Source organism: Somniosus microcephalus, chromosome 12, assembly GCF_052327205.1.
Source record: "Somniosus microcephalus isolate GS21.2 chromosome 12, FLI_Smic_1.0, whole genome shotgun sequence".
Taxonomy (NCBI): Eukaryota; Metazoa; Chordata; class Chondrichthyes; order Squaliformes; family Somniosidae; genus Somniosus; species Somniosus microcephalus.
The window spans coordinates 183753271-183776163 of NC_140998.1; the positions used below are offsets into that span (position 1 = coordinate 183753271).

A 22893-nucleotide genomic window follows, 5' to 3' on the forward strand; every position below is an offset into this window, starting at 1 on the left:
TCACTACACATACTTGGGCTTAAAAATCAGTTCTACGGGAAACTTCAAACTGGCTGTGAATGAACTGAAAGAGAAAGCAAGAAGGGCTTTCTATGCCATCAAAAAATCAATCCAAATAGAAATCCCAATTAGCATTTGGCTCAAAATTTTCAAATCAGTAATTGAACCAATTGCACTCTATGGCAGTGAGGTCTGGGGACCACTAACACAACAAGATTTTGCAAAATGGGACAAACACCCAATTGAGATCCTACATGCGGAATTCTGTAAAAGTATCCTCCGGACTCAAAGGAAAACAGTAAACAACGCATGCAGGGCGGAACTAGGCCAATACCCATTAATAATCACTATCCAAAAAAGAGCCACCAAATTTTGGAATCACCTACAAATGAGCAACCCCCAATGCTATCACTACGATGCCCTGAAATGCCAAGAGCTGACCATAAAGAAGAATACCCTCAGTCAACTAGTCCTGGGACTCAATAAAGTAACTAATAACAATACTAACAATAACCAGTCCCAGGACAGTGACAGGGTAACACAAAGAATTCGACCCAACACAATCGTCGCTAAGCAAAAGGAAAAATATCTGTCATATTGGGCAGAAACAACAAAAACCCAAAGCAAACTCAATTGCTACTTGGCCCTAAACAGACAATACAACATAGCTGATTACCTGACCATGGTAAAGGATAACAAACTGAGAAGAACCTTGACAAGGTACAGACTTAGCGAACATAGCCTAGCGATCGAAAAAGGCAGACACAGGCAGACCAGGCTGCCAAGAGAAGACAGGATATGCTCTCACTGCAGTCAGGGAGTAGTTGAGACAGAGATGCACTTCCTCACAGCCTGTGGAAAATATCAGGGCATCAGAGAGAATTTCTATCAAAAATTCTCACAAATATGCCCTGAATTCAGAAATCTGACTGACAACCAAAAACTCCCATTCCTACTGGGGGAGGAGAGAAGCTGTGTAACACTGGCGGCACACTATGTTACAGCTTGCCATGAACAGAGGGACAACCAGTAAACTAAGACAAGAGTATATATAAACAAGGCGAAAATATATTTATAAACTCAGGGATATACCTGTTTATACACTGTATGAATGGAACCGCGTTTATGTGTTCAACCATAAATGTATTTTGATGCTTTGGCAACATAAGATGTACCTTATCATGCCAATAAAGCGATTTGTATTGTATTGTATTATTGGGTCCTCATTCCCCCGATCACTCCCCAGTGTAGGGGGTCCTCATTCCCCCGATCACTCCCCAGTGTAGAGGGTTCTCATTCCCCCGGTCACTCCCCAGTGTAGAGGGTCCTCATTCCTCCGATCGGTCCCCAGTGTAGGGGGTCCTCATTCCCCGATCACTCCCCAGTGTAGAGGGTCCTCATTCCCCCGATCACTCCCTAGTGTAGGGGGTCCTGATTCCCCGATCACTCCCCAGTGTAGAGGGTCCTCATTCCCGATCACTCCCCAGTGTAGGGGGTCCTCATTCCCCCGATCACTCCCAAGTGTAGGGGGTCCTCATTCCCCCGATCACTCCCCAGTGTAGAGGGTCCTCATTCCCCCGATCACTCCCCAGTGTAGAGGGTCATCATTCCCCCGATCACTCCCCAGTGTAGAGGGTCCTCATTCCCCCGATCACTCCCCAATGTAGGGGGTCCTCATTACCCCATCACTCCCCAGTGTAGGGGGTCCTGATTCCCCCATCACTCCCCAGTGTAGGGGGTCCTCATTCCGCCGATCACTCCCCAGTGTAGGGGGTTCTCATTCCCCGATCACTCCCCAGTGTAGAGGGTCCTCATTCCCCCGATCACTCCCCAGTGTAGGGGGTCCTCATCCCCCGATCACTCCCCAGTGTAGAGGGTCCTCATTCCCCCGATCACTCCCCAGTGTAGAGGGTCCTCATTCCCCCGATCACTCCCCAGTGTAGGGGGTCCTCATTACCCGATCACTCCCCAGTGTAGAGGGTCCTCACTCCCCCGATCACTCCCCAGTGCAGGGGGTCCTCATTCCCCGATCACGCCCCAGTGTTGAGGGGTCCTCATTCCCCCGATCACTCCCCAGTGTAGAGGGTCCTCATTCCCCCGATCACTCCCCAGTGTAGGGAGACCTCATTCCCCCGATCACTCCCCAGTGTAGGGGGTCCTCATTCCCCGATCACTCCCCAGTGTTGAGGGGTCCTCATTCTCCGATCACTCCCCAGTGTAGAGGGTCCTCATTCCCCCCATCACTCCCCAGTGTAGAGGGTCCTCATTCCCCCGATCACTCCCCAGTGCAGGGGGTCCTCATTCCCCGATCACTCCCCAGTGTAGGGGGTCCTCATTCCCCCGATCGCTCCCCAGTGCAGGGGGTCCTCATTCCCCCGATCACTCCCCAGTGTAGGGGGTCCTCATTTCCCCGATCACTCCCCAGGGTAGAGGGTCCTCATTCCCCCATCACTCCCCAGTGTAGGGGGCCCTGATTCCCCCATCACTCCCCAGTGTAGGGGGTCCTCATTCTGCCGATCACTCCCCAGTGTAGGGGGTCCTCATTCCCCCGATCGCTCCCCAGTGTAGGGGGTCCTCATTCCCCCGATCACTCCCCAGTGTAGAGGGTCCTCATTCCCCCGGTCACTCCCCAGTGTAGGGGGTCCTCATTCCCCCGATCGCTCCCCAGTGTAGGGGGTCCTCATTCCCCCGATCGCTCCCCAGTGTAGAGGGTCCTCATTCCCCCGATCACTCCCCAGTGTAGAGGGTCCTCATTCCCCGATCACTCCCCAGTGTAGAGGGTCCTCATTCCCCCGATCGCTCCCCAGTGTAGGGGGTCCTCATTCCCCCATCGCTCCCCAGTGTAGAGGGTCCTCATTCCCTGATCACTCCACAGTGTAGGGGGTCCTCATTCCCCCGATCACTCCCCAGTGTAGGGGGTCCTCATTCCCCCGATCACTCCCCAGTGTAGGGGGTCCTCATTCCCCCGATCACTCCCCAGTGTAGAGGGTCCTCATTCCCCCGATCACTCCCCAGTGTAGGGGGTCCTCATTCCCCGTTTACTCCCCAGTGTAGGGGGTCCTCATTCCCCGATCACTCCCCAGTGTAGAGGGTCCTCATTCCCCTGATCACTCCCCAGTGTAGGGGGTCCTCATTCCCCGATCACTCCCCAGTGTAGGGGGTCCTCATGCCCCGATCACTCCCCAGTGTAGGGGGTCCTCATTCCCCCGATCACTCCCCAGTGTAGGGGGTCCTCATTCCCCCGATCACCCCCAGTGTAGGGGGTCCTCATTCCCCGATCACTCCCCAGTGTAGAGGGTCCTCATTCCACCATCGCTCCCCAGTGTAGGGGGTCCTCATTCCCCGATCACTCTCCAGTGTAGAGGGTCCTCATTCCCCCAATCACTCCCCAGTGTAGGGGGTCCTCATTCCCCGATCACTCCCCAGTGTAGGGGGTCCTCATTCCCCAATCACTCCCCAGTGTAGGGGGTCCTCATTCCCCCGATCACTCTCCAGTGTAGAGGGTCCTCATTCCCCCGATCACTCCCCAGTGTAGGGGGTCCTCATTCCCCCGATCACTCCCCAGTGTAGGGGGTCCTCATTCCCCAGTCACTCCCCCGTGTAGGGGGTCCTCATTCCCCCGATCACTCCCCAGTGTAGAGGGTCCTCATTCCCCCGATCACTCCCCAGTGTAGGGGGTCCTCGTTACCCGATCACTCCCCAGTGTAGAGGGTTCTCATTCCCCCGATCACTCCCCAGTGTAGGGGGTCCTCATTCCCCGCTCACTCCCCAGTGTAGGGGGTCCTCATTCCCCGATCACTCCCCAGTGTTGAGGGGTCCTCATTCCCCCGATCACTCCCCAGTGTAGGGAGTCCTCATTCCCCCCATCACTCCCCAGTGTAGAGGGTCCTCATTTCCCGATCACTCCCCAGTGTAGAGGGTCCACATTCCCCGATCACTCCCCAGTGTAGGGGGTCCTCATTCCCCCGATCACTCCCCAGTGTAGAGGGTCCTCATTCCCCCGATCACTCCCCAGTGTAGGGGGTCCTCATTCCCCGATCACTCCCCAGTGTAGGGTGTCCTCATTCCCCGATCACTCCCCATTGTAGAGGGTCCTCATTCCCCTGATCACTCCCCAATGTAGCGGGTCCACATTCCCCGATCACTCCCCAGTGTAGGGGGTCCTCATTCCCCCGATCACTCCCCAGTGTAGGGGGTCCTCATTCCCCCGATCACCCCCAGCGTAGGCGGTCCTCATTCCCCGATCACTCCCCACTGCAGAGGGTCCTCATTCCACCATCACTCCCCAGTGTAGAGGGTCCTCATTCCCCGATCACTCTCCAGTGTAGAGGGTCCTCATTCCCCCGATCACTCCCCAGTGCAGGGGGTCCTCATTCCCCGATCACTCCCCAGTGTAGGGGGTCCTCATTCCCCCGATCGCTCCCCAGTGTAGGGGGTCCTCATTCCCCCAATCACTCCCCAGTGTAGTGGGTCCTCATTCCCCCGATCACTCCCCAGTGTAGAGGGTCCTCATTCCCCGATCACTCCCCAGTGTAGGGGGTTCTCATTCCCCGCTCACTCCCCAGTGTAGAGGGTCCTCATTCCCCCGATCACTCCCCAGTGTAGAGGGTCCTCATTCCCCCGATCACTCCCCAGTGTAGGGGGTCCTCATTCCCGATCACTCCCCAGTGTAGGGGGTCCTCATTTCCCCGATCACTCCCCAGTGTAGAGGGTCCTCATTCCCCCATCACTCCCCAGTGTAGGGGGCCTTGATTCCCCCATCACTCCCCAGTGTAGGGGGTCCTCATTCTGCCGATCACTCCCCAGTGTAGGGGGTCCTCATTCCCCCGATCGCTCCCCAGTGTAGGGGGTCCTCATTCCCCCGATCACTCCCCAGTGTAGAGGGTCCTCATTCCCCCGGTCACTCCCCAGTGTAGCGGGTCCTCATTCCCCCGATCGCTCCCCAGTGTAGGGGGTCCTCATTCCCCCGATCGCTCCCCAGTGTAGAGGGTCCTCATTCCCCCGATCACTCCCCAGTGTAGAGGGTCCTCATTCCCCGATCACTCCCCAGTGTAGAGGGTCCTCATTCCCCCGATCGCTCCCCAGTGTAGGGGGTCCTCATTCCCCCATCGCTCCCCAGTGTAGAGGGTCCTCATTCCCCCGATCACTCCCCAGTGTAGGGGGTCCTCATTCCCCGTTTACTCCCCAGTGTAGGGGGTCCTCATTCCCCGATCACTCCCCAGTGTAGAGGGTCCTCATTCCCCTGATCACTCCCCAGTGTAGGGGGTCCTCATTCCCCGATCACTCCCCAGTGTAGGGGGTCCTCATGCCCCGATCACTCCCCAGTGTAGGGGGTCCTCATTCCCCCGATCACTCCCCAGTGTAGGGGGTCCTCATTCCCCCGATCACCCCCAGTGTAGGGGGTCCTCATTCCCCGATCACTCCCCAGTGTAGAGGGTCCTCATTCCACCATCGCTCCCCAGTGTAGGGGGTCCTCATTCCCCGATCACTCTCCAGTGTAGAGGGTCCTCATTCCCCCAATCACTCCCCAGTGTAGGGGGTCCTCATTCCCCGATCACTCCCCAGTGTAGGGGGTCCTCATTCCCCAATCACTCCCCAGTGTAGGGGGTCCTCATTCCCCCGATCACTCTCCAGTGTAGAGGGTCCTCATTCCCCCAATCACTCCCCAGTGTAGGGGGTCCTCATTCCCCGATCACTCCCCAGTGTAGGGGGTCCTCATTCCCCCATCACTCCCCAGTGTAGGGGGTCCTCATTCCCCCGATCACTCCCCAGTGTTGGGGGTCCTCATTCCCCAGTCACTCCCCCGTGTAGGGGGTCCTCATTCCGCCGATCACTCCCCAGTGCAGAGGGTCCTCATTCCCCCGATCACTCCCCAGTGTAGAGGGTCCTCATTCCCCCGATCACTCCCCAGTGTAGGGGGTCCTCGTTACCCGATCACTCCCCAGTGTAGAGGGTCCTCATTCCCCCGATCACTCCCCAGTGTAGGGGGTCCTCATTCCCCGCTCACTCCCCAGTGTAGGGGGTCCTCATTCCCCGATCACTCCCCAGTGTTGAGGGGTCCTCATTCCCCCGATCACTCCCCAGTGTAGGGAGTCCTCATTCCCCCCATCACTCCCCAGTGTCGAGGGTCCTCATTCCCCCGATCACTCCCCAGTGTAGAGGATCCTCATTCCCCCGATCACTCCCCAGTGCAGGGGGTCCTCATTCCCCGATCACTCCCCAGTGTAGGGGGTCCTCATTCCCCCGATCGCTCCCCAGTGTAGGGGGTCCTCATTCCCCCGATCGCTCCCCAGTGTAGGGGGTCCTCATTCCCCCGATCGCTCCCCAGTGTAGGGGGTCCTCATTCCCCCCATCGCTCCCCAGTGTAGGGGGTCCTCATTCCCCCGATCGCTCCCCAGTGTAGAGGGTCCTCATTCCCCCGATCCCTCCCCAGTGTAGGGGGTCCTCATTCCCCCGATCGCTCCCCAGTGTAGGGGGTCCTCATTCCCCCGATCGCTCCCCAGTCTAAGGGGTCCTCATTCCGCTCATCGCTCCCCAGTGTAGAGGGTCCTCATGCCCCGATCACTCCCCAGTGTAGAGGGTCCTCATTCCCCGATCACTCCCCAGTGTAGAGGGTCCTCATTCCCCCGATCGCTCCCCAGTGTAGGGGGTTCTCATTCCCCCATCGCTCCCCAGTGTAGAGGGTCCTCATTCCCTGATCACTCCCCAGTGTGGAGGGTCCTCATTCCCCCGATCACTCCCCAGTGTAGGGGGTCCTCATTCCCCCGATCACTCCCTTGTGTAGAGGGTCCTCATTCCCCCGATCACTCCCCAGTGTAGAGGGTCCTCATTCCCCCGATCACTCCCCAGTGTAGGGGGTCCTCATTCCCCCGATCACTCCCCAGTGCAGGGGTTCCTCATTCCCCGATCACTCCCCAGTGTAGAGGGTCCTCATTCCCCGATCGCTCCCCAGTGTAGAGGGTCCTCATTCCCCCGATCACTCCCCAGTGTAGAGGGTCCTCATTCCCCCGATCACTCCCCAGTGTAGAGGGTCCTCATTCCCCGATCACTCCCCAGTGTAGGGGGTCCTCATTCCCCCGATCACTCCCCAGTGTAGAGGGTCCTCATTCCCCGATCACTCCCCAGTGCAGGGGGTCCTCATTCCCCGATCACTCCCCAGTGTAGGGGGTCCTCATTCCCCCGATCACTCCCCAGTGTAGGGGGTCCTCATTCCCCGATCACTCCCCAGTGTAGGGGGTCCTCATTTGCCCCGATCACTCCCCAGTGTAGAGGGTCCTCATTCCCCGATCACTCCCCAGTGTAGAGGGTCCTCATTCCCCGATCACTCCCCAGTGTAGGGGGTCCTCATTCCCCGATCACTCCCTAGTGTAGGGGGTCCTCATTCCCCCGATCACTCCCCAGTGTAGGGGGTCCTCATTCCCCCCATCGCTCCCTAGTGTAGCACATCCTCATTCCCCATCGCTCCCCAGTATAGGGGGTCCTCATTCCCCCGATCGCTCCCCAGTGTAGGGGGTCCTCATTCCCCATCGCTCCCCAGTGTAGCGCATCCTCATTCCCCCGATCACTCCCCAGTGTAGGGGGTCCTCATTCCCCCGATCGCTCCCCAGTGTAGGGGGTCCTCATTCCCCATCGCTCCCCAGTGTAGCGCATCCTCATTCCCCCGATCACTCCCCAGTGTAGGGGGTCCTCATTCCCCCGATCGCTCCCCAGTGTAGCGCATCCTCATTCCCCATCGCTCCCCAGTGTAGGGGGTCCTCATTCCCCCATCGCTCCCCAGTGTAGGGGGTCCACACCCTTACCCACCCCCCGGCCCCCCACGCACACACTGCGAAGCCACAGGAGGGGTGTCCCACTCACTGCTAGTGGGGTCATTGCGTGTCTGTCGCCTCAGGTCCAAGAATGTGCCAATCCCCTTCCTCTTCTTCTCATCGGGCCGGACGGGCTCGCTGTCCTTCTTTGGAGTCGGACCCTGCCACGTAGCAGACAGCACACAATCAGCAACAACAACAACTGGCATTTATACAGCGCCTTTACAGTAGTAATCTTGTTGTCCGAGGCCCCTTGGGTCGGAGTGATCATAATATGATAGAATTATTCATCAAGATGGAAAGTGAAGTAGTTGACTCAGAGACTAGGGTCCTGAATTTAAATAAAGGAAACTACGATGGTATGAGGCGCGAGTTGGTTAGGATTGATTGGGGAATGTTACTCAAAGGGTTGACGGTGGATAGGCAATGGCAAACATTCAAAGATCGCATGGATGAACTACAGAATTTGTTCTTCCCTGTTTGGCGTAAAAATAAAACAAAAAAGGTGACTCAACCGTGGCTAACAAGGGAAATTAGGGATAGCATAAGATCCAAGGAGAAGACATATAAATTGGCCAGAAAAAGCAGTAAACCTGAGGATTGGGAGCAGTTTACGATTCAGCAAAGGAGGACAAAGGGATTAATTAAGAGGGGGAAAATAGAGTATGCGAGTAAGCTTGCAGGGAACATAAAAACTGACTGTAAAAGCATTTATAGATATGTGAAGAGAAAAAGATTGGTGAAGTCAAGCGTAGGTCCCTTGCAGTCAGAATCAGGGGAATTTATAATGGGGAACAAAGAAATGGCAGATCAATTAAATACATACTTTGGTTCTGTCTTCACAAAGGAGGACACAAATAACCTCCCAGAGATGTCGGGGAACATAGGGTCTAATGAGAGGGAGGAACTGAAAGAAATCAGTATTTGTAGGGAAATGGTGTTAGGGAAATTGACGGGATTGAAGGCCGATAAATCCCCAGGGCCTGATAATCTACATCCTAGGGTACTTAAGGAAGTGGCCCTAGAAATAGTAGATGCATTGCTGGTCATCTTCCAGAACTCGATAGACTCTGGAACAGTGCCCATGGATTGGAGGGTAGCTAATGTTACCCCACTATTTAAAAAAGGTGGTAGAGAGAAAACGGGGAATTATAGACCGGTAAGCCTGACATCGGTAGTGGGGAAAATGCTAGAGTCCATTATGAAAGATGTAATAGCAGAGCACTTGGATAACAGTGACAGGATCGGACAAAGTCAACATGGATTTACAGAAGGTAAATCGTGCTTGACTAATCTACTGGAATTTTTTGAGGATGTAACTGGTAGAATAGATAAGGGAGAACCAGTGGATGTGATGTATTTCGACTTTCAGAAGGATTTCGATAAGGTCCCGCATAAGAGATTAGCGTGTAAAGTTAAGGCACATGGGATTGGGGGCAAGGTATTGACTTGGATAGAGAACTGGTTGGCAGACAGGAAGCAAAGAGTTGGAATAAATGGCTCTTTTTCCGAGTGGCAGGCAGTGACTAGTGGACCCCAGCTATTCACAATATATATTAATGATCTAGACGAGGGAACTAGATGTATTATCTCCAAGCTTGCAGACGACACAAAGCTGGGTGGGCGTGTGTGCTGTGAGGAGGATGCCGAGAAACTCCAGTATGATTGGGACAGGTTGGGTGATTGGGCAGAAGCATGGCAGATGCAGTATAATGTGGATAAAGGTGAGGTTATCCACTTTGGTGGCAAAAACAGGAAGGCAGATTATCTGAACGGCAATAGATTGGGAGAAGGGGAAGTGCAACGAGACCTGGTGTCCTTGTGCACCAGTCGCTGAAGGTAAGCATGCAGGTGCAGCAGGCGGTTAAGGCGGCAAATGGTATGTTGGCCTTCGTAGCGAGAGGGTTCGAGTACAAGAACAAGGATGTCTTGCTGCAGTTGTACAGGGCCTTGGTGAGACCGCACCTTGAGTATTGTGCACAGTTTTGGTCACCTTACCTGAGGAAGGACGTTCTTGCCATGGAGGGAGTGCAGCGAAGATTCACCAGACTGATACCTGGGATGGCAGGAATGACGTACAGTATGAGGAGAGATTGGGTCGATTGGGCTTATACTCACTGGAGTTTAGAAGAATGAGAGGGGATCTCATTGAAACTTATAAAATTCTAACAGGACTGGACAGACTAGATGTAGGAAGGATGTTCCCGATGGCCGGGGAGTCCAGAGCCAGGGGTCACAGTCTAAGGATAAGGGATAAGCCATTTAGGACTGAGATGAGGAGGAATTTCTTCACCCAGAGAGTGGTGAACCTGTGGAATTCTCTACCACAGAAGGCAGTGGAGGCCAATTCATTAAATATATTCAAGAAGGAGTTGGATATATTTCTTAAGGCTAAAGGGATCAAGGGATATGGGGAGAAGGCAGGGACAGGGTACTGAATTTGATGATCAGCCATGATCTCATTGAATGGCGGAGCAGGCTCGAGGGACCGAATGGCCTACTCCTGCTCCTATCTTCTATGTTTCTATAACATCCCAAGGTGCTTCACAGGAGCGTAATTCAGATAAAATTTGACACCGAGCCACAAAAGGAGATATTGGGGCAGGTGACCAAACACTGGGTCAAAGAGGTCGGTTTTAAGGAGCGTCTTAAAGGAGGAGAGAGAGGTGGAGAGGTTTAGGGAGGGAATTCCAGAGCTTAGGGCCCAGGCAGCTGAAGGCACGGCCGCCAATGGTGGAGCGAAGGAAATCGGGGGATGCGCAAGAGGCCAGAATTGGAGGAGGGCAGAGATCTCGGAGGGTTCAGGCTGCAGAGTTTTGGATCAGCTCAAGATTACGTAGGGTGGAATGTGGGAGACCAGCCAGGAGTCAAGTCTAGAGGTAACAAAGGCATGGATGAGGGTTTCAGCAGCAGGTGAGCTGAGGCAGGGGCGGAGACAGGCGATGGTACGGAGGTGGAAGTAGGCGGTCTTAGTGATGGAGCGGATGTGTGGTCGGAAGGTCATCTCAGGGTCAAACAGGACGGCGAGGTCGCGAACAGTCTGGTTCAGCCTCAGACAGTGGCCAGGGGGAGAGTTGGTTTTGCAGGGGGCGAGGGAATGGAAGTTGGAGGAAATTTCTGTTCATCCAGAACTGGATGTCGGACAAGAAGGCAGCAGCGAATCACTGAACTTCCAGCAAGCCTCCCGGGCCCCATCAGCTCCTCCCACTGGACTCTGGGTCTCAATCCCGGCCAACCAGAGCTCGTAAATCTGGGAACATCGCGAGTTGCGATTAAGGTTAAGAGGAGATTCAACGGAAAATGAGAAGGCTGAGGGGTGACCTGATAGCGGTCTTTAAGTTTATGAAGGGGTTCGACAGGGTCGACGTAGAGAAGATGTTTCCACTTGTGGTGGAGACCAGAACTAGGGGCCACCAATATAAGACAGTCACTGATAAATCCAATGGGGAATTCAGGAGAAACTTCTCTATCCAGAGAGTGGTGGGAATGTGGAACTCGCTACCACAGGGAGTGGTTGAGGCAAATACTGTAGATGCATTTAAGGGGAAGCTGGATAAACACATGAGGGAGAAAGAAATGTTGATGGGGTGAGATGAAGATGGGTGGGAGGAGGCTGGAGTTGATGGGGTGAGATGAAGAGGGGTGGGAGGAAGCTGGAGTTGATGGGGTGAGATGAAGAGGGGTGGGAGGAAGCTGGAGTTGATGGGGTGAGATGAAGAGGGGTGGGAGGAGGCTGGTGTTGATGGGGTGAGATGAAGAGGGGTGGGAGGAGGCTGGTGTTGATGGGGTGAGATGAAGAGGGGTGGGAGGAGGCTGGTGTTGGTGGGGTGAGATGAAGAGGGGTGGGAGGAAGCTGGAGTTGATGGGGTGAGATGAAGAGGGGTGGGAGGAGGCTGGTGTTGATGGGGTGAGATGAAGAGGGGTGGGAGGAGGCTGGTGTTGGTGGGGTGAGATGAAGAGGGGTGGGAGGAGGCTGGTGTTGATGGGGTGAGATGAAGAGGGGTGGGAGGAAGCTGGAGTTGATGGGGTGAGATGAAGAGGGGTGGGAGGAAGCTGGAGTTGATGGGGTGAGATGAAGAGGGGTGGGAGGAGGCTGGTGTTGATGGGGTGAGATGAAGAGGGGTGGGAGGAGGCTGGTGTTGGCGTGCGGTGAGATGAAGAGGGGTGGGAGGAGGCTGGTGTTGGCGCGCGGTGAGATGAAGAGGGGTGGGAGGAGGCTGGTGTTGATGGGGCGAGATGAAGAGGGGTGGGAGGAGGCTGGTGTTGATGGGGTGAGATGAAGAGGGGTGGGAGGAGGCTGGTGTTGGCGCGCGGTGAGATGAAGAGGGGTGGGAGGAGGCTGGTGTTGGCGCGCGGTGAGATGAAGAGGGGTGGGAGGAGGCTGGTGTTGATGGGGTGAGATGAAGAGGGGTGGGAGGAGGCTGGTGTTGGCGTGCGGTGAGATGAAGAGGGGTGGGAGGAGGCTGGTGTTGGCGCGCGGTGAGATGAAGAGGGGTGGGAGGAGGCTGGTGTTGATGGGGTGAGATGAAGAGGGGTGGGAGGAGGCTGGTGTTGATGGGGTGAGATGAAGAGGGGTGGGAGGAGGCTGGTGTTGATGGAGTGAGATGAAGAGGGGTGGGAGGAGGCTGGTGTTGATGGGGTGAGATGAAGAGGGGTGGGAGGAGGCTGGTGTTGATGGGGTGAGATGAAGAGGGGTGGGAGGAGGCTGGTGCTGATGGGGTGAGATGAAGAGGGGTGGGAGGAGGCTGGTGTTGATGGGGTGAGATGAAGAGGGGTGGGAGGAGGCTGGTGTTGATGGGGTGAGATGAAGAGGGGTGGGAGGAGGCTGGTGTTGATGGGGTGAGATTAAGAGGGGTGGGAGGGGGCTGGTGTGGAGCATAAACACCGGCATGAACCAGTTGGGCCGAATGGCCTGTTTCTGCTCCGTAAGGTTGATGTAATTCTATGCAATTGATATATATAAATTACAACGATTTTAGATTGTTAGAATGGAGCAAGACCTTTTTTCCACTGGCTGGGAGCTTCACTGTTTTAATCATTTTAAGTTGGAGAGAGAGGCTAGCAGAAAATTCTCCACACAAGAGGGTAGTTGGAGCAGAGAGAAGAGAGTGGGGCAGTGGGATTAGTGTGGGATTGATACAGGGCTATGGGGAGAGAGCGGGGCAGTGGGATTAGTGTGGGATTGATACAGGGCTATGGGGAGAGAGCGGGGCAGTGGGATTAGTGTGGGATTGATCCAGTGCTATGGGGAGAGAGTGGGGCAGTGGGATTAGTGTGGGATTAATACAGGGCTATGGGGAGAGAGTGGGGCAGTGGGATTAGTGTGGGATTGATACAGGGCTATGGGGAGAGAGCGGGGCAGTGGGATTAGTGTGGGATTGATACAGGGCTATGGGGAGAGAGCGGGGCAGTGGGATTAGTGTGGGATTGATACAGGGCTATGGGGAGAGAGCGGGGCAGTGGGATTAGTTTGGGATTGATACAGGGCTATGGGGAGAGAGTGGGGCAGTGGGATTAGTGTGGGATTAATACAGTACTATGGGGAGTGAGCAGGGCAATGGGATTAGTGTGGGATTAATACAGTGCTATGGGGAGTGAGCGAGGCAGTGGGATTAGTGTGGGATTAATACAGTGCTATGGGGTGACAGCGGGACAGTGGGATTAGTGTAGGATTGATACAGGGCTATGGGGAGAGAGCGGGGCAGTGGGATTAGTTTGGGATGATACAGGGCTATGGGGAGTGAGCAGGGCAGTAGGATTAGTGTGGGATTAGTACAAAGAAGGTTCACTCGGTTAATCCCGGGGATGAGGGGATGGACATATGAGGAGAGGTTGAGTAGATTGGGACTCTACTCATTGGAGTTCAGAAGAATGAGAGGCGATCTTATTGAAACATATGAGATTGTGAAGGGGTTGGATCGGGTGGATGCGGGGAGGATGTTCCCGATGATGGGTGAAACTAGAACTAGGGGGCATAGTCTTAGAATAAGGGGCTGCTCTTTCAAAACTGAGATGAGGAGGAACTACTTCACTCAGAGAGTGGTAGGTCCATGGAATATGCTGCCCCAAAAAGCTGTAGAAGCTACATCATTACATAAATTTAAAACAGAAATAGACAGTTTCCTAGAAGTAAAGGGAATGAAGGGTTACGGGGAGCGGGCAGGAATTTGGACATGAGTCAAGGTTCGGATCGGTCAGGGCCCTGTGGGTAGCGGAGCGGGCCCAGGGGCCGTGTAGCCTGATCCTACTCCTATTTCATGTGTCTAATTCTGTTAGATTCAGGAGATAGTTCTGTGATAGTAGATTGGCGGTTAGGATCAGATCAGCCATGATCTTATTGAATGGCGGAGCAGGCTCGAGGGGCCGATTGGCCTACGCCTGCTCCTATTTCTTATGTTCTTAGGGCTATGGGGAGTGAGCAGGGCAGTGGGATTAGTGTGGGATTGATACAGGGCTATGGGGAGAGAGCGGGGCAGTGGGATTAGTGTGGGATTAATACAGGGCTATGGGGAGAGAGCGGGGCAGTGGGATTAGTGTGGGATTGATACAGGGCTATGGGGAGAGAGCGGGGCAGTGGGATTAGTGTGGGATTGATACTGGGCTATGGGGAGAGTGCGGGGAAGTGTGATTAGTTTGGGATTGATACAGGGCTATGGGGAGAGAGCGGGGCTGTGGGATTAGTGTGGGATTGATACTGGGCTATGGGGAGAGAGCGGGGCAGTGGGATTAGTTTGGGGATTGATACTGGGCTATGAGGAGAGAGCGGGGCAGTTGGATTAGTTTGGGATTGATACAGGTCTATGGGGAGAGAGCGGGGCAGTGGGTTTAGTTTGGGGATTCATACTGGGCTATGAGGAGAGACCGGGGCAGAGGGATTAGTTTGGGATTGATACAGGTCTATGGGGAGAGCAGGGCAGTGGGATTAGTTTGGGATTGATACAGGGCTATGGGGAGAGAGCGGGGCAGTGGGATTAATTTGGGATTGATACAGGTCTATGGGGAGAGAGCAGGACTGTGGGATTAGTTTGGGATTGATACAGGGCTATGGGGAGAGAGCGGGGCAGTGGGATTAGTTTGGGATTGATACAGGGCTATGGGGAGAGCGGGGCAGTGGGATTAGTTTGGGATTGATACAGGGCTATGGGGAGAGAGCAGGTCTGTGGGATTAATTTGGGGTTGATACAGGGCTATGGTGAGAGAGCGGGGCAGTGGCATTAGTTTGGAGATTGATACAGGGCTATGGGGAGAGAGCGGGGCAGTGGGATTAGTTTGGAGATTGATACAGGGCTATGGGGAGAGAGAGGGGCAGTGGGATTAATTTGGGATTGATACAGGGCTATGGGGAGAGAGCGGGGCAGTGGGATTAGTTTGGAGATTGATACAGGGCTATGGGGAGAGAGAGGGGCAGTGGGATTAATTTGGAGATTGATACAGGTCTATGGGGAGAGAGCGGGGCAGTGGCATTAGTTTGGAGATTGATACAGGGCTATGGGGAGAGAGCGGGGCAGTGGGATTAGTTTGGAGATTGATACAGGTCTATGGGGAGAGCGGGGCAGTGGGATTAGTTTGGGATTGATACAGGGCTATGGGGAGAGAGCGGGGCAGTGGGATTAGTTTGGGATTGATACAGGGCTATGGGGAGAGAGCGGGGCAGTGGGATTAATTTGGGATTGATACAGGGCTATGGTGAGAGCGGGGCAGTGGCATTAATTTGGGATTGCTCCAGCACAGAGCCAACAGAGACACGATGGGCCGAATGGGAACCTTCTGTGCTTCTAACACAGTGGAACAACAGGAATTCTGCCGACACTTCGGCCAATTCCGTGGCTATCCAGCGTCTCACTGGGCTCCGAGTTCCACAGACGCTGGTTGCCGTCCAGGAACTCACTCACCAACGCCCATTCTAAGGGTTCGCGGCCAAATGGTGGCTATTTGGCTGAGAGAGCATCACAGGCGAACTCGATCCTGTAATCAGGCGTGGGCGGAGGGGGGGCTTCACTGTATAACGATAAGCGGCAGAAATACGCTCCCCTTCCCACCCCCACCACCCACACAGGCTTCCGCCACCCGAGCGAACTTTCACCTTTCTGCGCATCAAAAAGTGCCGCTTCTTCTCAAGTACCCGCGGCTCCTTGGTCCGGACACCCAGGTACTTCATGTACGTTACCACGGCGTTGTACACGGACGTGCTGCGGAGGGGAGGAAGAGCACAGATTGGTCAGTCGGGCCTCTTGCCGCTTACCTAATCCGCCCACGGTGGGGGGGGAGCCAGAGCTGGTATCAGAACCCGCTTTCATCATTCTCCCCTCTGAATCCCTCCCTCCCCCCACCCGACCCTGAGGGAACCACCCCCGGTCCCCCCATCAGCTACCATTCTTCGTGTATCCAAAAATACGAGGCCCCCTGCAGTCGAATAGGCCATCAACATTCACACCGGACCACCAGAAAACGGAGGCTCGCTTCTCAGAGTGCTGGGGGCAGGATCGCTCTCGTCCCACATCACCCACCCAAATAATTTGTTCAGCAGCTTCTCCCAGACGTGATTCAGGCTTGAAACAAAAGCAAGCTGTCATCTCCAGCTGTACCTGCCCTGGGAGTGTTTGATGGGACAGTGTAGAGGGAGCTTTACTCAGTATCTAACCCGTGCTGTACCTGCCCCGGGAGTGTTTGATGGGACAGTATACAGGGAGCTTTACTCTGTATCTAACCCGTGCTGTACCTGCCTTGGGAGCGTTTGATGCGACAGTGTAGAGGGAGCTTTACTCTGTATCTAACCCGTGCTGTACCTGCCCTGGGAAAGTTTGATGGGACAGTGTAGAGCGAGCTTTACTCTGTATCTAACCCGTGCTGTACCTGCCCTGGGAGTGTTTGATGGGACAGTGTAGAGCGAGCTTTACTCTGTATCTAACCCGTGCTGTACCTGCCCTGGGAGTGTTTGATGGGACAGTGTAGAGGGAGCTTTACTCTGTATCTAACCCGTGCTGTACCTGTCCTGGGAGTGTTTGATGGGACAGTGTAGAGGGAGCTTTACTCTGTATCTAACCCGTGCTGTACCTGCCCTGGGAGTGTTTGATGGGACAGTGTAGAGGGAGCTTTACTCAGTATCTAACCCGTGCTGTACCTGCCCCGGGAGTGTTTGATGGGACAGTGTAGAGCGAGCTTTACTCTGTATCTAACCCGTGCTGTACCTGCCCTGGGAGTGTTTGATGGGACAGTGTAGAGCGAGCTTTACTCTGTATCTAACCCATGTTGTACCTGCCCTGGGAGTGTTTGATGGGACAGTGTAGAGGGAGCTTTACTCTGTATCTAACCCGTGCTGTACCTGCCCTGGGAGTGTTTGATGGGTCAGTGTAGAGGGAGCTTTACTCTGTATCTAACCTCGTGCTGTACCTGCCCTGGGAGTGTTTGATGGGACAGTGTAGAGGGAGCTTTACTCTGTAACTAACCCATGCTGTACCTGCCCTGGGAGTGTTTGATGGGACAGTGTAGAGGGAGCTTTACTCTGTATCTAACCCGTGCTGTACCTGCCCTGGGAGAGTTTGACTGCTGTAAACATCTCCCTCTCTCCCCTCCCACTGGACTCGTCTTCCAGGCTCCCATTACTGACATGTGAGCCTAATGTGTTTGTCGGCGGGATATTCGGCCATGGAAGGCTTCACTGTTCAGCCCAAACCGCCCTCACCCGCCCACCTTGGAACAGGATCTCCACACGAGTGTCCCTGGGTTTGAGTGGGAGAGGGTGGGGGGCGGTCTCGGTTGGCACGCTGTGGAGCAGCGATGCGGCCTGGGGTTTGGGGATAGGAGGAGGAGGGAGGAAGTGCAAGGCATGTCTTGGAATATGTGCAGTCCCGGTTTCCCCTGCCGAGGCCCTCTCTGCAGTTGCACAGCCAGCAACAAAGGGCCATCAGCGGCTGGACAGGAGTTTATTTTTAAAGTCTCGTTGCCTTGCTCTGGAACAAGGCCTGGGCCCCAGGGGAAGGGAGCACAGTCACACGTTACCCCTCCCCCCGGACCGGACCGGACTCCCACATGGTGGGATGGAAGAGCCGGAGACAGGCCGACTGTGGGAATGTCGCTGCCGGACTCTCCCACATCCCTCCACTGCACCGACTCAGTGAACAGGGCAGCAGCATTCCGTCCCATTCATCATGTCCAGTGGGACACCTGCCCATCACATACACCCTCCCCCCGTCTCTCTCTCTCCATATTTCACACTGCCCAACTCTCTCTCTCGCTCTGTCTCTCTCTGTGACTCTCCCTCTGTCTGTACATTTTCCTCTTGCTCTGTGATTACATCAGCATTTCACACTGCCCGTCTCTCGCTCTCTCTCTCTCTTTGTCTGACTGTCTCTCTCTGTCTGCCTCTCACTCTCTCTGTCTCACTCTCTCTGTCTCACTCTCTCTCTCTGTCTCACTCTCTCTCTGTCTCACTCTCCTCTCTCTCTGTCTCACTCTCTCTCTCTGTCTCACTCAGTTCAGTTCAGTTCAGTTCAAATGCTTTATTGGAATGAAAGTTTACAGAGAACCATATTGCCAAAGCTTACATAGCAAAAAGGTACAGTTTTCCAACATTCTGTAGGTGTCAATCGATTTGACATTTGTTGGGTACATACAATATTACTTTTAAACAATATTAATTTTAAACAGTCTTTCTACTTCATTTGGTACGTTCAATATTAATTTTAAACAGTCTTACTTTTAAACAGTCCTCAGGTTGTGACATGTTGTTACATATTTGGCCCCAAGGTATGGTCTGTCTCCTTCTCCCAGGACTAATCTCAATTTTGACAGGTCATCCAATTCCTTGAAATCTGGGGTTGTTTGGCTTAGCTTGTTGAATAATATGTTTCTTGATGTGTTGAATTTTTCGCATTTTAGGAGGAAGTGCATTTCTGTTTCAACCTCGCCGGCCAGACATTGATCGCATATTCTATTCTCTCTAGGCTGCCAGGATTTCTTGTATCTGCCTTTTTGAATTTCCAGTTGGTGGTCGCTTAGTCTGTACCTGGTGAGGGTCTGTCTCTGTTTTGTGTCTCTGATGGTCGTGAGGTAGTCTGCCAGTTTATAATCTCTTTTTAGGGCCCGGTAACATTCTAATCTGCTTTGGCTTTCGGTTATTTTGTTCCAATGTTCCAGGTAGGTTTCTTTGCATTGTTTAATGATTTGGTTCACTCGGATTGGTGTTTGGACGGCTGTGTTGGTCTGGGGCTGGTCAGGGTCCGGCTGAGTACTTAGTTTCAGTAGCAGCTGACTCAGGGGACTCTTTTCTGGGTTTAGCTCTTGGGTCTGAAAGGCTTTGAAATGAAGGGTGTCTGGGGAGCTAGATTTGAGGTGATTTAGGAAGTTTAGTGCTCGTTTTTGGATGTTTATTATCAGTGGGTATCTGCCTAGTTCGGCTCTGCATGCATTTGTTGGCGTTTTTCTTTGGGTGCGAAGGATGCTTCGGCAGAATTCTGCATGTAGGGCTTCTATTGTGTGTTTTTCCCATTTAGTGTAGCTTTGGTGATTTAGCGGGCCCCATACTTCACTACCGTACAGTGCAATGGGCAGGATTATGCTGTCAAATATTTTGAGCCAGATTTTGATTGGGATTTGGATGTTGTAGAATTTTCTTTTTATTGCATATAGGGCTCTTCGGGCTTTTTCTTTTAGTGCGTTCACTGCTATGCTGAAGCTCCCTGATGCTGTAATAGTTAGACCAAGGTAGGTGTAGCTCATAGTGTGTCCTATTAGTGGTATCACTGAGGGTAAACTGGTATTTGTTTTCCTGACATCTGGGCCTTTTTTGAAAAATCATGATGTTGGTTTTCTTTAAATTTACTGTTAGAGCCCAATTTTGGCAGTATTTGTCGAGTAGGTCTAGTTGTTGCTGTAATCCCTGTTCTGTGGGAGACAGCAGAACCAGGTCGTCCGCATAGAACAGGGATTTCACTTCTCCATCAAGGAGACGGAGACCTGGTGACTCGCTTTGCTCCAGCATGTCTGCTAATTCATTTATGTATATGTTGAACAGGGTCGGGCTCAAATTGCAGCCCTGCCGGACGCCTCTTCTCTGGGTGAAGAAATCGGTGCGTTTGTCTCCAATTTTGACCCCGCATTTGTTTTTCAGATACATTGATTTAATAAGGCCATAGACTTTGCCCCCTATTCCACACTGAAGAAGTTTATAATAGAGCCCTTCGTGCCATATAGAGTCAAAGGCTTTCTTGAAGTCGATGAAACAGGCGAATATTTTCCCATTTTTTGTTTGGTGTATATGTTTTTCAATGAGCGTGTGAAGGGTATAGATATGGTCGGCGGTGCGGTGTTTTGCAAGAAAGCCTATTTGGTTTTTCTGAGGATATTATGTTTGTTAAGAAAATCAAGTAATCTACTATTTAGAATACTGCAGAATAACTTCCCTAGACAACTGTTGACACAGATGCCGCGGTAGTTATTTGGGTCTGATTTGTTTCCACTTTTATATATGGGGGAGATTAGTCCTTGGCACCAGATATCGGGAAAACAGCCTGAACGTAATATGATGTTGAATAATTTGAGTACCGCACCCTGCATCTCCATATTGCTGAACTTGAGCATTTCATTTTTGATGTTGTCTGGGCCACAGGCTTTCTTTAGGTGGAGAGATTTTGTTTTTGTGGCCAGTTCTTTCCATGTGATTGGGGAGTCTAGAGGGTTTTGGTTGTCTTAATTGTTGCTTCTAATGTGTGGAGTTTTTCTGTGACCTGATGTTGACTTGGGTTTGTTTTGTTTATTGGGATGTCTTTGTAGAGGTTTTCAAAATGTGTTCTCCAGATGTCGCCATCTTGGATTGGTAATGCTTGCAATTGTGTTGTACTCAGGTTATTCCACATTTCCCAGAATTGTTTTGGATTGGTGGAGTTTTCAATTTCTTCGAGTATTTTGTGGGTATAGTTTTGTGTTTTGTTCCTAATGGTGTGTTTATATCTTTTGAGGGTTTCATTGTATCTAGTACGTAGGTCCGGATTGTTTGGTTGGCGATGCTTTTGGTTTGATATTTTTCTCAGGTCTTTTCTGGCATTTTTGCATTCGTGGTCAAACCATTTCTTATTTTTATTTTGTCTTTTGTGACGCTTCCTCTTCTGTTTCACAAGGTCGGCTTTTACAGCTGCCTCATGGAAGATCATATTTATATCCTCTATGGCCATGTTTACACCATCTCTGGTGATCTCGTATGGGTTTTCTTTAAATTTTGATATTTTACTTGTGAGATCAGGTGACTTTAGTGCTGTGATGAATTTATCTCCACTGTCTGGGGCCCATCTGTATGTCTGGTTTATTTTATGTAGCTTACTGGGTTCCTTTTTTGTGTCTGTAGTTTGGGCAGAAAGTTTAAGGTACACATTTATTTGGTTATGGTCTGAGAGGGGGGATTGCTGCCTGACAGTGAATGCGTTGATATCGCAGGGGTCCAGGTCAGTGATTGTATAGGTCCACCACACTAGACCCAAGAGTTGAGGAGTATGTGAGTCTCCCTAGGGAGTCCCCTCTGAACCTACCGTTAACTATGTACAGGCCTAAGGCTCGGCAGAGTTGCACTACCTCCCTACCGCTTTTATTTATTTCACGATCAAGGTTGTTCCGATTTGCGATGGCTGGTGTGACATCTAAAGGGGTCTGGCCAAACACATGGTTGTTTCCCTGTGGGTCTATGAAGTCAGGTTCGCAACCGGTCCTTGCATTTAGGTCCCCACATATTATCACCTTTCCTTGGGCCTGGAAATGGCTGATTTCCATGTGGAGAGTATCAAATAACTCCTCTTCGAAATATGGCGATTCTATTGGAGGTATGTAGATCGCACATAAGTAAACATCTTTTTTTGCTATTCCTATATTTTTATCTAGTTTTAGCCATACGTGTGATTTTCCCTGTTTTACCGGTGAGATGTGTTTGTCCAGTTCTCCCTTATACCACACCAATATTCCCCGGAGGTTCTGCCCTTGCGTGTTTTAGTGTTCTTTACTGAGGGCACAATGATTTCATGGTACATTGGAGGACAGTGGGTCGGCACGTCCTTTTGGCACCATGTTTCTGTTAACACAATTATATCAATGTCTTTTATAGCTTTTAGGAATTCAGGGTCTGTACTCTTCATCCCAAAAGTTGAGGAGCGGAGGCCCTGGATATTCCAGCAGCTTATGTGGAAAGCACGCATTTATATAGTTCAATAAAACGGAATAAAATGGACCTATTTTGTGGGATGAGTGTGGAAACACTATTTTCTATAATGCTAAATGATGATTTAGTATAAATTTCATGAGGCATGCACATATATCTATCTAATAATAGTAATAACACTGATAAGATAACAATAATGATAATGATAAATACTCTCTCGCTCGCTCTCGCTCTCGCTCTCGCTCTCGCGCTCTCGCTCTCTCTCGCTCTCGCTCTCGTCTCTCGCGCTCTCTCGCTCTCTCTCTCGCTCTCTCGCTCTCTCGCTCTCTCTCTCGTCTCGCGTTCTCGCTCTCTCGCTCTCTCGCTCTCGCTCGCTCTCTCGCTCTCGCTCTCTCGCTCTCGCTCTCTCGCTCTCGCTCTCTCTGTCGCTCTCGCTCTCTCGCTCTCGCTCTCTCGCTCTCGCTCTCTCGCTCTCGCTCTCTCGCTCGTCTCGCTCTCGCTCGCTCTCTCGCTCTCGCTCTCTCGCTCTCGCGTCTCGCTCTCGCTCTCTCTGCTCTCGCTCTCGCTCTCTCGCTCTCGTCTCTCGCTCTCGCTCTCGCTCTCGCTCTCTCGCTCGCTCTCGCTCTCTCGCTGCTCTCTCGCTCTCTCGCTCTCATCGCTCTCTCGCTCGCTCTCGCTCTCGTCTCGCTCTCGCTCTCTCGCTCTCGCTCTCTCGCTCTCGCGCTCGCTCGCTCTCGCTCTCTCGCTCTCGCTCTCGCTCTCTCGCTCTCGCTCTCTCGCTCGCTCTCTCGCTCTCGCTCTCTCGCTCGCTCTCTCGCTCTCTCGCTCTCGCTCTCTCGCTCTCTCGCTCGCTCTCGCTCTCTCGCTCTCGCTCTCTCGCGTCTCTCGCTCTCTCGCTCTCTCTCGCTCTCGCTCTCTCGCTCTCTGCTCTCTCGCTCTCTCGTC

General features: G+C 52.8%; 1 protein-coding gene across 1 annotated transcript in view; it reads right to left on the reverse strand.

The window, feature by feature from the left end:
- The window catches only part of LOC147109754 (uncharacterized), a 135038-nt gene extending 117136 nt beyond the window's left edge, over positions 1-17902 (reverse strand). The window contains exons 1-3 of the mRNA XM_086002364.1: positions 17808-17902; positions 15892-15997; positions 7858-7969 (exon numbers count right to left, since the gene is read on the reverse strand). Coding sequence (XP_085858490.1) covers positions 7858-7969; positions 15892-15997; positions 17808-17902 — 313 coding nt within the window. The remainder of the gene's footprint in view (positions 1-7857; positions 7970-15891; positions 15998-17807) is intronic.
- Positions 17903-22893: the final 4991 nt, after the last annotated feature.